At 42.5% G+C, this 15,267-nt stretch overlaps 1 protein-coding gene across 2 annotated transcripts in view; it reads left to right on the top strand.

Annotated features, from left to right (window-relative positions):
* VAT1L (vesicle amine transport 1 like) overlaps positions 1–8,809 on the top strand; it is a 53,205-nt gene extending 44,396 nt beyond the window's left edge. For both annotated transcript variants that reach the window (XM_079988229.1, XM_079988230.1), the window contains exons 8-9: positions 266–349; positions 3,702–8,809. In XM_079988229.1, the coding sequence (XP_079844355.1) occupies positions 266–349; positions 3,702–3,803 (186 nt within the window). In that variant the 3' untranslated portion in view covers positions 3,804–8,809. The remainder of the gene's footprint in view (positions 1–265; positions 350–3,701) is intronic.
* Positions 8,810–15,267: the final 6,458 nt, after the last annotated feature.

Genomic DNA, 15,267 nt, shown 5'->3' with positions numbered 1-15,267 from the left:
GGATTGCAGTCTTAATATTCAATATTCTCTTTTAACACCTGGTTGAATGGGTTCATTTTTATTATCACTAATGTACTGCACACCTTTCTCATCCAATTTTTGGTACTTCAACATGTTTTCATTGGGCTAAAGATTCGAGTTCATTTGTATTTGCGTCATGAAATATGCTTGCATTCAAAGGTGAACTGTTTTTTGTTTGTTTGTTTGTTTGTTTGTTCATGTGCATCACAAAGGGGATGTAACTTGGGCATTTGTTACCTTATAGGTGAAAGAAGCAATGCAAAGAATCCATGACAGAGGCAACATAGGAAAATTAATTTTGGATGTGGAGAAAACACCAACTCCATTGGTAAGTGAAAATAAGTTTTAGGCAGTGGTGACTAATTTCTTTTTTGGACAGATGGTCACATTCACTATTGTTGAACCCTCTGGAGGGCACATTGCAGCAGTGGGTGTTGCCCAAAATGGGCATGGTTCCCTATTTGTGGAATGCTCTCTTGACCAATTCTGTGCCTGGTTCCATGAGGTTTTGTCATCTCTTAACAATGCATTTAGAGGTTTGGACAGCATCCATTTCTCCACCCATTTCTGGGAGGGGAGTTCTTATTAAAAAAAAAAGCCCTTTCAATTGTTCCAAATGGAAGGCAAATTAGAGCTCACATAAGTTTCTTTCTGGCTTTGGGGTGTATTGGGAGAATGGGAAGTGTTGGATCAGTTCCTTTCCCTACACTGTTGCTCCTACATGCCCCCTTTTCAGTCTTACTGGCATCAGCACTCTGACAATCAGCAGGACAAGGGGCATAGAAGTTTCTGCTGCTACAGAGAAGTGTCATCCAACATCTGATCTCCTTCTCCAAAGCCAGAATTCTTTCTCTGCCCTTGGCGTGGAAGATCTCATGATCTATATAACCCTGGGACATCCTCCCAGGGAACATAGAATTGCAAAGTTACACTGGATTAACAAGAAAGGAACAGTCATTTGCAAACAGCCTTCACTTTAATTAATCACGTTCATGAAATCTACACATTTTTACATCAACACAGACCCGGCGAGACTACTGTGTATATGAAGGGCATTTATTGGCAAACTTTACATGTATTTTCCTAAGGGACTGTATTTTACTTTTCATCAATGCCCTGCTCATTTTTTCTTGGTTGCATATTTCATTGTGGTGAAAGAGTGATGGAGGATTCTACACATAATTCATTCACTGGTTCCATTTCTTTTTATGGCCTAAGAACTAAATTTCTGAACAGTTTGCTTTCCATAACAATCTGAACTCTTGCTTTTTAATAGATAATGTGGACACAATGCGTAATTCATTTATAGAACTTATTGCTGCAAGATATAGTGATGGCCACTGACTTTGGTGGCTTTTAAAAAAGGATTAGGCAAATTAATGTAGGAAAATAGATCCATAAATAAGTTGCAGGGTGCCTCTAAACTGTCAGTATTTTGTGGGAGTTATGCAAATGTATGCCAGAACATCCAGTCTGTGCATCTGAAATAGATTAAAGTGCTCTGTTTCCCTAGCACAACAAATCTGCTTGTTAAAAGAATCCAACTTTTTGCAGTTTGGAAAGTGATGTAGAGAATACATTTAAAAGCTTGCAATGGATGAATGACTAACATCCTGCAAAAATATAATAATGAATGCTCAGTAAATTAATTAATCTTCACATCAGTTTTGCGCCAGAAAATCAGGATGAATGCTCATTAAAAGTAGGTCATCTGAAGTTGCCCCAAGCCGTAATGGAAGTTATCTCCACTCTTGGAGATAGTATGCCATTGAGTACCAGTTGCTGAAGGCAAAACAGCATGGGAAGGCTGTTGCTTTCAAACTCCACTGGTGATTAAGTGATAACACATGTCCTCAAACCCTTGGTGAGTTAGGGACTTCCCCTGCATGCGAAGTCAGTCTCTGGTGGATTGAGCAGATGAGAACAATAGTGGGTCCAATTGTCAATAAGGCAGTTTCTGCACATCAGTTAGCCTAATAAAGTTATTGACATAATATGGATTTGGAGCTGTATTCAAATTTAAATTTTACTCAGAGCAAAACAATTGAAATTCATGGACATGACTAGGGATGGGACTTGTTGCTTTTCTTAACTCAGTTTCAGCGGCGTAGTGTGGGTTGTCAGCACCCGGGGCGAGGCAAGTAATTTGCGCCCGCTAACCCGGGGCAAGGCAAGTAATTTGCGCCCCTAACCCCTAATCTGCCGCCACTGCCAGCTTCTTCTTGCTGCTGCCTGGGCTGGGGTATTTACGGTAAGGTAGCCACGGCGGCGGCGGGTCCATGTCAGGTGATCTGAGGCGAGTTGCGGCTGGCGCTGTCGCCCAAACGATGCCGCTTGCTCGGAGGAGGAGGGCAGAGAGGCGAGGAAAATGCAACATGGCCCAGCAGCTGCAGCAGCAGCAGCAGCGGCGGGGCTGTGAGGAGGGGCTGCCTGGCGCGCCCTCCGCGGCCAGCGCTGAGAGCCGCTGCCTGCCGGACGCCTTCAGCCCGGACGTGCGCACAGCTCATCGGTTCCGCGAGACATGGGGCTCTGCTACAGCCTGCGCCCGAGGCTCTTCGGCGACTCCGGAGGCGGCGAGCGCGCCCCCCCCCAGATGTTGCACCCGGTGCGGCCGGCCCCCCTGCACCCCCCACGCTACGCCACTGCTCAGTTTGCATTTGCAGTTTTTATCACAGTTGCTCAGTCCATGATGCCACTGATCTCCTTACTCCTTACTGCAGTACACTGGTACCTCGGTTTAAGAACAGCCCTATTTACGAACTATTCGGTTTATGAACTCCACAAAACTGGAAGTAGTGTCCCAGTTTGTGAACTTTACCTCAGTCTAAGAACGGAAGCTGAACGGTGGAAGGGCACCAGTGGTGGGAGGCCTCATTAGGGAAAGCACACCTTGGGTTAAGAACGGTCAGTTTAAGAACGGACTTCCGGAACAGATTAAGTTTGTAAACCAAGGTACCACTGCTTGTTGTGCAGCCTTAAATGTCAACAGTGAATTGGTTCTTATGTCAATCTTTATCATTCTAGCCAAAAGAAATGTGAGCTGCAAATCACCTGCCCCCAGGACACACAAGAATAACTTCTGTCCTTTGGGCCACCTCCCAGTGTGATCCTTTCTTCGCCTCACAGTGGGATCGTGTATTTGAATACAATAGAATTGAACTCAGTGAAACTTACTTCTGAGTAAACATGCATAAGATATGCTTTTGACTCTGGTCCCTTGAGGCAAAAGCTTGTTTCCTGCTTGGCAGGGGGTTGGACTCGATGTCCCTTGTGGTCTCTTCCAACTCTATGATTCTATGATTCTATGATTCTATGTTCACTCTGGATAATCAGTATCACAGGACATTTGCAAGATCTCTGTTTGTGAACATGCATTCTTTTTTCTCTAATGGCTTTGAGATCACTTTTTGTGAACTTAGGCATAACTAACTTTGGTCCATCAATTTTAACAACTCTACTGTGAGTAGAGCTAACATTGTATGTGTGCAACCTTTAATTTTTAAAAAATGTTGCCTTATGGGCCAACTCTGCTATCCTTGGCATTTTTTCTTGTCGCATTGCATAGAATCATAGGATCGTAAAGTTGGAAGGGACCAGCCCCCTGCCAAGCAGGAATCTCAACTAAAACATCCATGGCAGGTGGCCATCCAACCTCTTGGTTTCCTTTGTTTTGTTCATAGATGGCCAATGACAGTACAGAAACCAGTGAAGCTGGCGAAGAGGAAGAAGACCATGAGGGGGACAATGAGAATAAAGAACGTATGCCATTCATCCAGCAATAGCTATGAGTGGAGGGAATGAAAGCGGGAAGAATTGATAGAGCAAAAGAAGGGAAGATGACTGGGAGGTCCATTTTGTGCACCAGTGAACAAATGCTCTAGTACAGTGTGTGTTGTTCTTTTTTGTCTGCAGTCAGCTGAGCTATAAGCTGTTGATCATTGATGTTTTGAAACTCAAGTGCCATTCCCACCCAGTCCAGTATTATAACATTCCATCACATGGCACCCAGTTTGCCTGTTGAGTTCCTGTCTGAAGCCTTATTAGCATCCACATGTGAAATGTGAACGTCTTCTCTTGTGGTTTCAAAAAGGCAAGTTTTCAAGCCAGTTTTAAGAAGGGTGATTTCTGGTTGGCTTCTTCTTAAACCTCACCTATTCCAATGGCCAGTGAAATGATTATAAAAACATTTATAATCATTTATTTCAGTGAGTGAGCTCACTCACCCACCTGCCTAAGGATAATTCTGTGGTGGACAAAACGGGTATGTGTACTCCTTTCAGCACTGCATATTAGGCATTATGAGAGAAGGCTGAGTAGGCTTGATTCCTGTCATTCTTTTTAAAAAGAGAGAGAGAGCGCGCTTTGTGAATTGGGCCTCCATGTAAATAGGCCCACATATTAGATTCATACAACAGCTTATGTTGTTCAAGGTGGGAGAAAGCATCCACATTCTGCACTCCAAATTTCAACCTTTAACCAAATGATGGAGATCCTGAGCATCTCCATCTATACAAAGAGGCAAGACTGCCTTCAACACATATGTCAATTAGAATTTTCACCAAGGATTTATTGATGCTCCTACCTGTGCGAGGAGCTTTTAAAGGAAAGTGAGAACTTTTCTTTTGAAGCACAAATGCAGGCTGCTGACAGGACAGTTCACTATCCATTCCATCCCCTCATGATACTTCTGAACCAACAAGTCCTTCTTAAACTCTCAAGACAATAAAATACCTCATTTGTTCTTTATTGTTTGGTGTACAGGCATACAGACTAGGTGACAGAAAAGCACTGTACATTAGTGGACAGAACCCATTAATTAATTGGGGGGAAAGTATTCAGTCCTGGTGCCAACAAATATGTTTAATGTTGGCCCATCTAAGTTTATTGCCTTATAAAGAAAAACATACATGACAGTTCCCCCCTCCCCAAATTCTAAAAAGTTCCTTTGCCACAAAGAACTACAGAATTCCCTGATCATTCAAAAGTGCACTCTTAATATTTTTAAAGGTTGGTCAATGGTAGCCATCTCTGTACATCACATTGGGATAAATGTTTATTAATCCTTCATCCAAGCACCAAAACAGAGCTGACCTAATTTAAGTAATTCTTCTCTCAGTTTGAAGCACTTCACCACACACTGATCTAACTGAGAACCGTGTCAGGCCCCAAGAGAGAGGTCTCTTAGACTCCAGTGCCTGCCCTTCCGCATTGACACAGCTCACTCACACCCATGTAATTCTAGTATTGTACATCACACTAATTAAAGAAAACATCTCACCTAAATGTGTAGTTGAACTGTTAAACTTAACATCATTTTTCCAAGACAGCAAAGAAAAATCAGTTGCTAACCTTTTTCCTCACAGTGACAATGATGGATTTGGATTAACACAGTATGTCATTTTAATGATTCTCATTCTGGTATTTTTCTAATTTTCTCGCATTGCGTTCTGTGTATAACTGTCTCCTTCGTTCACATGAAAATTGGATTTGGGTGGTAAATCATTATATATTGAGCCTACTAGCATTTAGCCTGACTCTAAATCAACAAAGGTACCGATATGAAGAAAATTGTATAAGGATGAGAAATGCTTAAAAAGGGCCCGGCGGGGGGGGGGGGAGGGAGGTTGGAAGTATAATTGTCTAAGTGTTAGAAGAAATAATCAGATTTGTATGAACAATTTAGCATAATTCCAGCATATCTCTTTATCCTATTCTTCACATAAAGTAAAAGTGCCATATTGGGCTGCACTTTGCAGTTGGTGTGCAAGCAAAATGAAGCCATTTGGAATGTCATAGCCACTGGGACAGCAGCTGAGGTATTTAAAAGAAGCAGCCATTCATTTTTAATTAAAAAGTAAGGTAGAGCTAGAAGGGGCGGGTGTGAGATAGAACAACATTTAACTTACAGAGCAATCCTATGCACATTTACTCAGATGTAGGTCCCACTGTATTCCATGGAGCAGTATTTCAATCAAATAATTCCTCATACTTGACAATTCACACAATAAACCATAGTTATGAATGACCAGGTGTTTCATATACATTTGGGTCATTCTTTAGGTTAGCCAGGAAAACAAAAAGAGTGGGCAGATATATCTCTCTAAATACTTTATTTGGGAGAAGGCAGGTCTGCTTAAGGCTTAAGGGTACTTGTCTCTGTTGAAATGAGCTGAGCCAGGATGTGGCTCCTTTCTTTTACAGATGAACCAAAGAGAAAACAACAAAAGCCAGGAGCATGGGAAAAAAATCATACTTTTTTTTAAAAAATGATAATACCGAAGTAAATGCAAGTTGACACTTAAAGTTGATTTCCCATGGTGAATTGACCTTCTGAATGCTGCAGAACGGGTCTAGGTTATGGCTCAACCCATCCTGACACAATCACGGCCTGAAAAGATTTTTCAGCAGGCAGAGTTATAATGTATACCAGCATTGGAGCATTCACAAGATGAGCTCCAGTATTCACTCCAGTACAGTCGTACCTTGGTTTTCGAACAGCTTAGTTCCCGAATGTTTTGGTTCCCAAACGATGCAAAGCCGGAAGTGACTGTTCTGGTTTCTGAACTATTTTTGGAAGCCAAACATCCGACGGGGCTTCCACAGCTTCCGATTGGCTGCAGGAGCTTTGGTTTTTGAATGTTTTTGAAGTCGAACGGACTTTCGGAACAGATTCTGTTCGACTTCCAAGGTACGACTGAATTGTTGATTTAATCAGAATTGACTGTGTTACTCAATCCATGCATGTTTTCTCACAAGAGAGTCCCATGTCCAGTGGGATTACTCCCAGGTAGGTTTGCATAGCATAGTAACTTTAATACTGCAGATGCAAATCTAAGAAGACTTACTGCCACCTACTTTTTGCTGCACAAATTTTCACTTCATTTTGAACTAGGTGTGGCAGATATTACTCACAAGAACTCACACCTAAGTTATAATCAAGCATTTATCCTGAGCATGCACAAAGTATAAAGGGGGCTGCTCACTGGTCCTACTCTGTCTACTCCTGACCTTTATGTGTTTAACATAAGGGTCTAAAGTGTGTTGTTTTTTAAAGTGCATTTAGAAACCCTGAGCCCTGCTCTCCATATCCTTTTTGGCATCACATGTTTAAGGCTGAACAACATTTGTTCTTGGTGTGATTCTCCTCAGAGTATTTCCATCGAACAAGACTGAAGATTAAACATTTTTCCTGAGTGTAAACTGAAGACACTACAAAACCAAGAGCCTAATCAGCACCAGATCAGGATTGTTGCTTTGCTTTAGAGATGCATTGATAGGGTCCAACTTGTAGGGGTCAATATGTAGTACAGTATTCCTAAGCATCTACTTTTGTTGATGAGGGTTGTGGATTCATGCCAAATTCAAAATGGACCAATTGCATCATAGGGATTTACAAATGCTGGCTGCTTCCAGGAGCAAATTGTGCAGCAAGATACACATACACATGTGCAATGTGTTCCATTAATGAGTCACACATATAGTTCAATCTCATTCTCAGTTCCGTAGTGTTATGCCTTTTTGTATCATCAGGAAGCAAGATGTGGGTGGAACTCTTTTGTTAGCTTTGAGATCTGATTGTGGGAATCACTCCAGGAGGCCTCCCATCCCTGGGAAATATTATTTTGGAACATTGCACTGAAAGAACATTTTGCTGTCAAGATTAATCAGAGCTGTCCAGTTCATGCAAATTTACTATAACAAGGTTGAAACTGAAATCCCACCTTTATTGACCTCCACTTAATTTGCACCATTTTCACTAGAGTCAGGATTTGATCCTGATACTTAAGATTTAAGTACACTAACAGGTGCAAACCACATGAGACATTCATTCATGTTCCCTCCCTCCCTCCCTCCCTCCCTCCCTCCCTCCCTCCCTCCCTCTCATTCCTGGCTTGAAATTCTCAGAAAACTGCATTCTCCTACCATGCCAACATTGCATGGTTGCTCACTTCGAAAATGAGCCCCATACATACTCCCATCTGTTAGAGAGATGACTGGGAGCGCAAGGCTATTTCAGACTGTATGTTCCTTGTCTGGATATGATGGCACTACAACAGTGCACATAATCACCCAATGCCCAATCTCAATTGTCCAATCAAATGCTTAGAAAGAGATTTAGAGAGATGGCCCGTTTCAAATACATTGGGGGAGCATGTAGCTGTGTGTTTGCTCCTCACAGATTTTTTTTTTTTAAAAAACCCATTGTATTTTGAAAGTAAGGTAGAGTCTAGCCTTCAAATGATATGCTAGTGTTCCTTGTGAGAGAGTATCCACATATGTAACTACTCCACATGCATTTTGAAGTGACACAAGTCTGCAAAGACTATGTCACCTTTTGTTCTTCACACCTATGTCTAATCACAAATTTAGCATTGGCTTTCATGGGACTACTCTGAAGGACATGGCCCTATTTCTTTAAGTACAAATGGTTGAATCACCTCTCTTCTGGGTAGTAGAAGAGACTGCAGAAAGGGAGTTAGCATTTCCTCAGTGTTTTACTGGTACTGGGGAAACGGAATCATTACTGAACTCCAAACTGTAACACTGTCAGTGGGGCGCTTTCAATTTCTCTCTAATTAATTGGTTATTTTCTCCCAGTGAAAGCAAATTATTTCTCAATTTCGATAATGGAACTGTGAAGGCCTCTCTTTACCATCAGCCTGAAGGAAGAGAACCGGAACACTTGTTTTAATTGTTATTTGTTGCTTTAGAGCTTTTGTTATATTGTGCCTACCAAGCAAATGATGTTTACATGAAAATATGAATAAAATATTAAGCATAGCATTAACTTTGGCTGGTGTCGTTTAATAGAGAGCACTTGTGATGGCCTGGGAATCTGATTCAGAGGCTGAACTGGAGGAATCCCAGCCTGCACAGGAGTCCCCGCCTCTAGGGCCGGCTGAACTGGGGCAGGGCCTTGATTCTGAAGCGCCTGCACCTGTGCCGGATCCTCAGGAGCAGGAACCAGGTAAATCCACTCTGGCTCCAGAGGTGGTTGAGGACTCAGTGCCTACAGGTGAGTCTCCCCCTGGGCCCAGTAACCCTTCAGCCTCTCCTGAACTGCAGAGGCTCAGGGCAGAGAGGCGAAGGGAGCTGGTTTCTCCCAGGAGGAGTGCTCGCCTTAAGGCCAGGAGAGGCAGGTCTCCTGGGGGCCGGGACCGCCCCTGGCCTCAGAGAAGATAAAGGCCAGTCAGCCCGGTCCCAGGTTGCGGGAGCAACATCGTTGATGAGCTGTTTCGGCCAGCATCCAGTCCTGTTCCCCCAGAGTTCCTGTCCTTGCCCGGCTTCCCTCTGTGGACCCCGCTTCGCCCGTGGAGGACTGTCTGCCGACCCTCAACTCAGGTCCTGGACCTCGCCCCACGGTAACCTCCTCCTCCCCCCCCGGACCAGCACAGCGCTGCTCCTGACCAGAGGTGAGCTCAGGATGGGCCCATAGCTCAGTGACAGAGTAGACACTTTGAATGCAGATGTTCCCGAGTTCTGTCCCAAGAATCTCTGCTTAGAAGGACCTAAGATAGCAAAGGTAAGAAAGACCTCTAGTCTGAGACTTTGAAGAGCTAATACTGCTCCCCTGTATAAACCAAGGAGAACCCTGGGAGGAAGGGATAAAGAATATCCAGCATTTGCTTCTATTCCAGCTGGGCTGGTTTGGTTTTGAATGCTTGGTTATTCTTGCAATACAAGATTTCTACTTGCAGGGAACTTTTAACATGAAAGAACATTCAAAAACACAACTCCATACCTACAGTCTGTAGTGGAACAGGGAAACTGTGGCCCTCCAGAGATTGTTGGACTACACCTGCTCTGCTCAAGGACAGTTCTTTCTGACTTGGAGGCAATAGGCCTGCTTTCAGGTGAAGTTTTACACGTTTTATTAGCTACACAGCACACACTTAGACATAAGGGGCACATATGTAATTACTAAGGCAAACTACTAGCATTGAAGGACTGTCATAGCATAACCCTTCCTGTGCTCATGACTAACTGAAGTCCCATTGAGTGTAACAGTTTGTGCAATCCTAAACATGACTACTCTTATATATGCCCCATTTTCAATGGGACTTAGGGTGCTTCCAGATGACCTGCTTATTTAGCATTCATCCTTGGCTTGCAGGGAGATTAATAGGAATGTCTGCTGGGTTTGGCTGAATCCTGAAGCCAGAACCAAAGCTGAGATGAGCCCCAGATCATCCCAGGGCAGAATGTAGGAAATGTGCTAAGGAAGCAGACCCCTCAGAACATCCCAATCCACTCCAACTGTGAAATCTGAATTTGTCATGGCAGTCTGGAAGTGCCCTTACTCTCAGGCAAGTGTGTCTAGGGCTGTAGACTTAGACTAGATGGAACACAAGAACTCTGTGGTCTCACTGAATTTACATGAGATGGTTAAGCATGTGCTTAAATTTCACACTGTAATAATCACTAGGCAGGACTGCCATAATACACCATGTGCTGGGCTACCATTAAAGACTTCAACAGGTAAAAAATGTAGAGCTTGCTTGCCAACAGAAGTGAGTTGAGATGCTCCTAGCACATCTAAGCCATATTTTCTCAGCTGCACAAAATGATATAGAATCCAATTTAGCTGTTTTTCTGTCTCGTACATTGAAGATTACATGTGAAAATAAAACTTTACATTTGATCATCAGAACCTTTTCTTTTCCTTTCCAAATAGGTAAAAGTTTTATAGTTAGGATTTAATTAATTTTTCAAAATCACGGTTAGCAAGCAGAGCTATAATTATAATATGAATGGGAACAGGCTCAGGCATGTAGGCAAAATATGAAACAAGAGTCAAAGAAAAAGCAACAACAATCATTTGGGCCATACTGGGAACTTTAGGAATTCTTTCTCCATCTCTGTAACTTGGACAAGATTTATTTTCTCTGCTTTTTTGTTTGTAATTCCTTTATTTTACAAGATACTATACCCTTAGGCATATGTTGCATGGGTGCAGGGCAATGCTGTCTTCACTAAAAAGTGGGATCATGCTATTAGCCCGAGGCTGGGGAACGCACATCTAGGCTTATCTGTCTAGCCCTTGAAAGGCATACTTTCTCCCTAAGCTGCACCCACTCTTCTGAAGCCATATCACCTTTTTGTCCCTGTTTACTGCCTGCCTGAAGTGCTTTTTCCTGACTTGATCTGTGTTCTACCAAGAAAAGAGGTCTTTTTTGGATTCATACAAGGCAAAGAGCAGCACACCAAGTCTGTTCCTTGATAAATGGGTTTAATCTGTAGGCCAGTTGAAAACAAAACAAAACAAGAAACAAAGAGAAAAGCAAAAGCAAAAGCAAAAGACAGACAACTTATGTTCCTTCAGTCACCAGGAATCCCATGGAAGAGCAATGGTAGGACTCCTCCAATGGCCGATAAGTAGCACCCTATACAGTCATGGTCTATGCTGATGTTCATCAAGGTGAGTTTCCAATCCCTTTTATATCTTGGCAACAAACATTCTCAGAGACCTTATGACTTAACGCCAGTGCTCCTTTAACAGGTGAATAACCTTGAAACATTGCCAAGAGCTGTCCATGACTAAGAGCTGCCCACAACCTTTATTAGAAGGTGTTCAAACCCAAGATAATAAATATTGCTACCTAATTAATAGGCTCCAGACCCAGATAGAAGTACTGGGCAGAAGAGGAGCAATTGTTAGGATAGTGGGGCTGGGAGACATCCATTTGCATGTGTAAGAAGTTAGCTAAGAAGAGATATGCTGCCATAGGGAAAATGGGAGACGTTTTCAGGAGGATGGGGGTAGGCCTATTCCCACCCCATATAGCTGGGTGCCATGTCACCCTAATGCGGGGCTAATCTGTGTGTGAGTTTAGGCTGATGCAGGAATCTGGAAGAGGGATAAGGAGGCTTGAATTACTCTGTGTGCGAAATCCAAAGCTATGGCTTTGGAGACCCCCTCAAAGTCTCATGAGAAAGCAATAACTGTTAGAGCGTTAATGCTGTGAGCCCTTCCATGGACTGTATACATGTGCAAATAAAACCACATATACTAAACATGCCAGAGCCTCCATTAACCATTCCAAGGACACCAAACCCTAGGTAAGCACTGGCATCCCTAGAATCTCCTGCTACTCTGAAATTGGGGTTCATGCAACAGTACACATTTTTGCAAAGCAATTTCCCCATATACAATACAGTGGTACCTTGGGTTACAGACACTTCAGGTTACAGACTCTGCTAACCCAGAAATAGTGCCTTGGGTTAAGAACTTTGCTTCAGGATGAGAACAGAAATCGTGCTCCGGCAGCGCGGCAGCAGCAGGAGGCCCCATTAGCTAAAGTAGTGCTTCAGGTTAAGAATAGTTTCAGGTTAACAACAGACCTCCAGAACGAATTAAGTTCTTAACTGGAGGTACCACTATACATTAGAATGTTATTTTTACTACTATATGCATTTTTATATACAATTTACCTTACTATATGCATTTTTCTACACATTTTGTACACATTTACTGGAGAACGACAATGCAAAATTCAGAAAAGTGTAGATTTTGAAGGATAGCTGTGGTTTGGTTCTTATATTGTTTTAGGAAGTATGAATTAGGTCACATTTAAATGTGAACTGAATTTAATTTCTCCCCTATCCTCACTCAGATGTATTCTTGCCTGGCCAATTATTCCCCACCCCTAGATAGCCGTGGGTCTTGGTTCATTCCTGCACCAGAGACACTCAGATTGATAGTAATGACACTGCATTAGAGGGCTCATTAAACAGGCTGAAGTCAGATCTAGGAAGTGAAGGAGAAGCATCTAATCAGGAAATTTGCCAGCAGACGCATACAATGATCAATGCAAAAAGCAGACCTTTTTTTGTCCTCTCCCTTCAAAGATAATGTTATTCAATCCATAAGGCAGACTCAGGATAACACACTCCATTTCATCTTTTGCCCACGTAAAACACATCAAAATCAAAGGCTTCTCCCAGTGCTCTGAGGAATATGGACTTTATTCATCAGTAGGATGATAATGCTTGCAGCATCTCTAGCCATTGATTCAATATATAGACATGTGCACTTTCTCTGTCGCTGTGATAAATTGGCCTTTTTCTTCCTTTTTTTTTTCCAAAAAATAGGAAGCCATGGATATGACAAGGTTGATTAAAGTATCTTTTGTCCCCCTTTTGTTTACCTTAGGGACAGTTCTCCTGGGTTTGTCAGCCAGGTCTGATGATAAAGGGTAGCAAGGGGTTAGTGGACATATGCCCCCAAATCTTCCTGCTATCACATTCACTCTCCCAGCTTACAGTCACAATATAGTAGGGGTCTATAGAGCATGGATTTAAATTGTGTTCCCCTAATAATGGTCCACAACCTTTTCACTTCTTCAAAGTAGTGGGTTTTATCCAGCTAAGCCCTAATCAAAGAACCATAAGAATGAGCCAATTCTGAGTAAAATTAATGCTGGATACAATCAATGGTTTCTGGAGCCATCTAATTATCACTACCCACCTGATAAGATGTTATCTACAGAATTCCCTTTTCAACTAGCCTTCTATGATTTTTACCCCAATTGGATTCCGTCCTAGAGCTGGATTAATTTTGTGTCTGTGCTGTTGTTAAACTGTTTTTATAACTGTTGTTTTTATTTATGCAGTTGTTTAAGATATATATATATAATCTTTTACATACATTGTAAATTGCTTTCAGATGCTTCTTGGGAAGGAAAACATGACACAATCGTTCAGTGACCCATTCACTAAAACAGGCCTCTTTGTTCTTCGTCGTTTTCAAATGCCCATCACAGCATCCTTGACTAAATATTTTCTGACAAGATTCCTGCTTAGTACAGAAACGAGAGGGGGAGAGGCTGTCCCCCCCAACCCAGACTGGAGGCAGACAATTCTTTTTCCATGAGGAATCTAAGATGGCATAAAATGATAAAATGATACCCTCGATCTTAAGGTACATACTCATTTCTGCTCCCAGGCTCAGGGATCAAATAGCTTTTCCATGTTTCAGCAATGCCATAAACCTTGTATAACCTGCTGACTAGAAATGGACACATGATGAAGGTGCAAAGCCGTTGTGGCTAGTAGCCATTGATGGCCCTCTCTTCCATGAATCTGATGAATCCTCTTTAAAAGCCATCAGGGTTGGTGGCCATGACTGCCTCCTGTGGGACGGAGTGCCATAGCTTAACTACATGCTTCAGGAAGAAGTACTTTCTTTTATCTGTCTTGAATCTTCCAACATTCATCTGCACTGCAAGCCCATGAGTTCCAGAGCTATGAACATTTGTCTGGGCACCGTGGGAAGCAGGTTACTGGGCTAGATGGAGCTTTGGTCTGATCCAGCAGGGCTCTGGATCTTTGGTTCCCCTTGACCTGGAAGAACTGAAAACCGGAGCATTGCCTGGGCAGTCTCAGTGTCTGATTCCTGGTGCTTAACACCACAGCTGTCTATGACCCTGGCACTGAAGGGAAGTGTTATTTACAGGGCAATCAGTTACATTATCACCAAAGAGAAAGAACGCATCACCAATGAAGAGGATAGAGGTTTCATGAAATTTGCATACGTATATGTCTAAAAGCATATTTAGAAATAATTGCTATAATTCAAATAGAAATTTATTTGTTTATTTAACTATTTATAAACCTCACTTTTATAAAAAAAAAATACAGTAAGCAGCACTGTCGATTTTCAGGAAGCCTTGTTTGGCTCTGAGTATTGTACACCATGCAAAAATCACAACCTATAATAAACAGGAAAAATCTAAGGAGATACACACACACACACACAGAGAGAGAGAGAGAGAGAGAGAGAGAGGAATACTGGCTGGTTAAAAGAGATTTCAAATTTCAAAGTCTTGTGTAAATTACACAATTTCTAGGCAGTGGCTAAAAGAAAGCAGGGATTATTCTTTCCAAACTGCTACTAGCAGGGAGTTCCACAGGGCAGGGTCCAACTCACTAAGGGCTTGGTCAGTAATAAAGGCCAACCAAACCTCAGGGATGTGGGAAACCACTAGAAATGCCCCATCAGAGGATATCAGTGATTGAGGTGACACATTTCACTGTAGCAGCAGGAAACTGACCAAGTGACCTGTGTGCCTCCCACCAACCTCGTACATTGTTCCTGCTGCCTGGGGCTGATGGGAATTGTAGTCAAAAACATCTGGAAACCTTGTCTAGGCAAATTTCCAATGCAATCCTGTGTATGTCTACTCAAAAGTAGACATGCCAGGAAAATGTGTATAAAGTACTTTTAAGGCTGCAATCCTATATCCT

This window comes from Podarcis cretensis (genome assembly GCF_951804945.1).
Source record: "Podarcis cretensis genome assembly, chromosome: 8".
Classification (NCBI taxonomy): Eukaryota; Metazoa; Chordata; class Lepidosauria; order Squamata; family Lacertidae; genus Podarcis; species Podarcis cretensis.
Note: the sequence above shows the minus strand (reverse complement) of the source record. Positions and strands in the feature narration are given on the sequence as shown.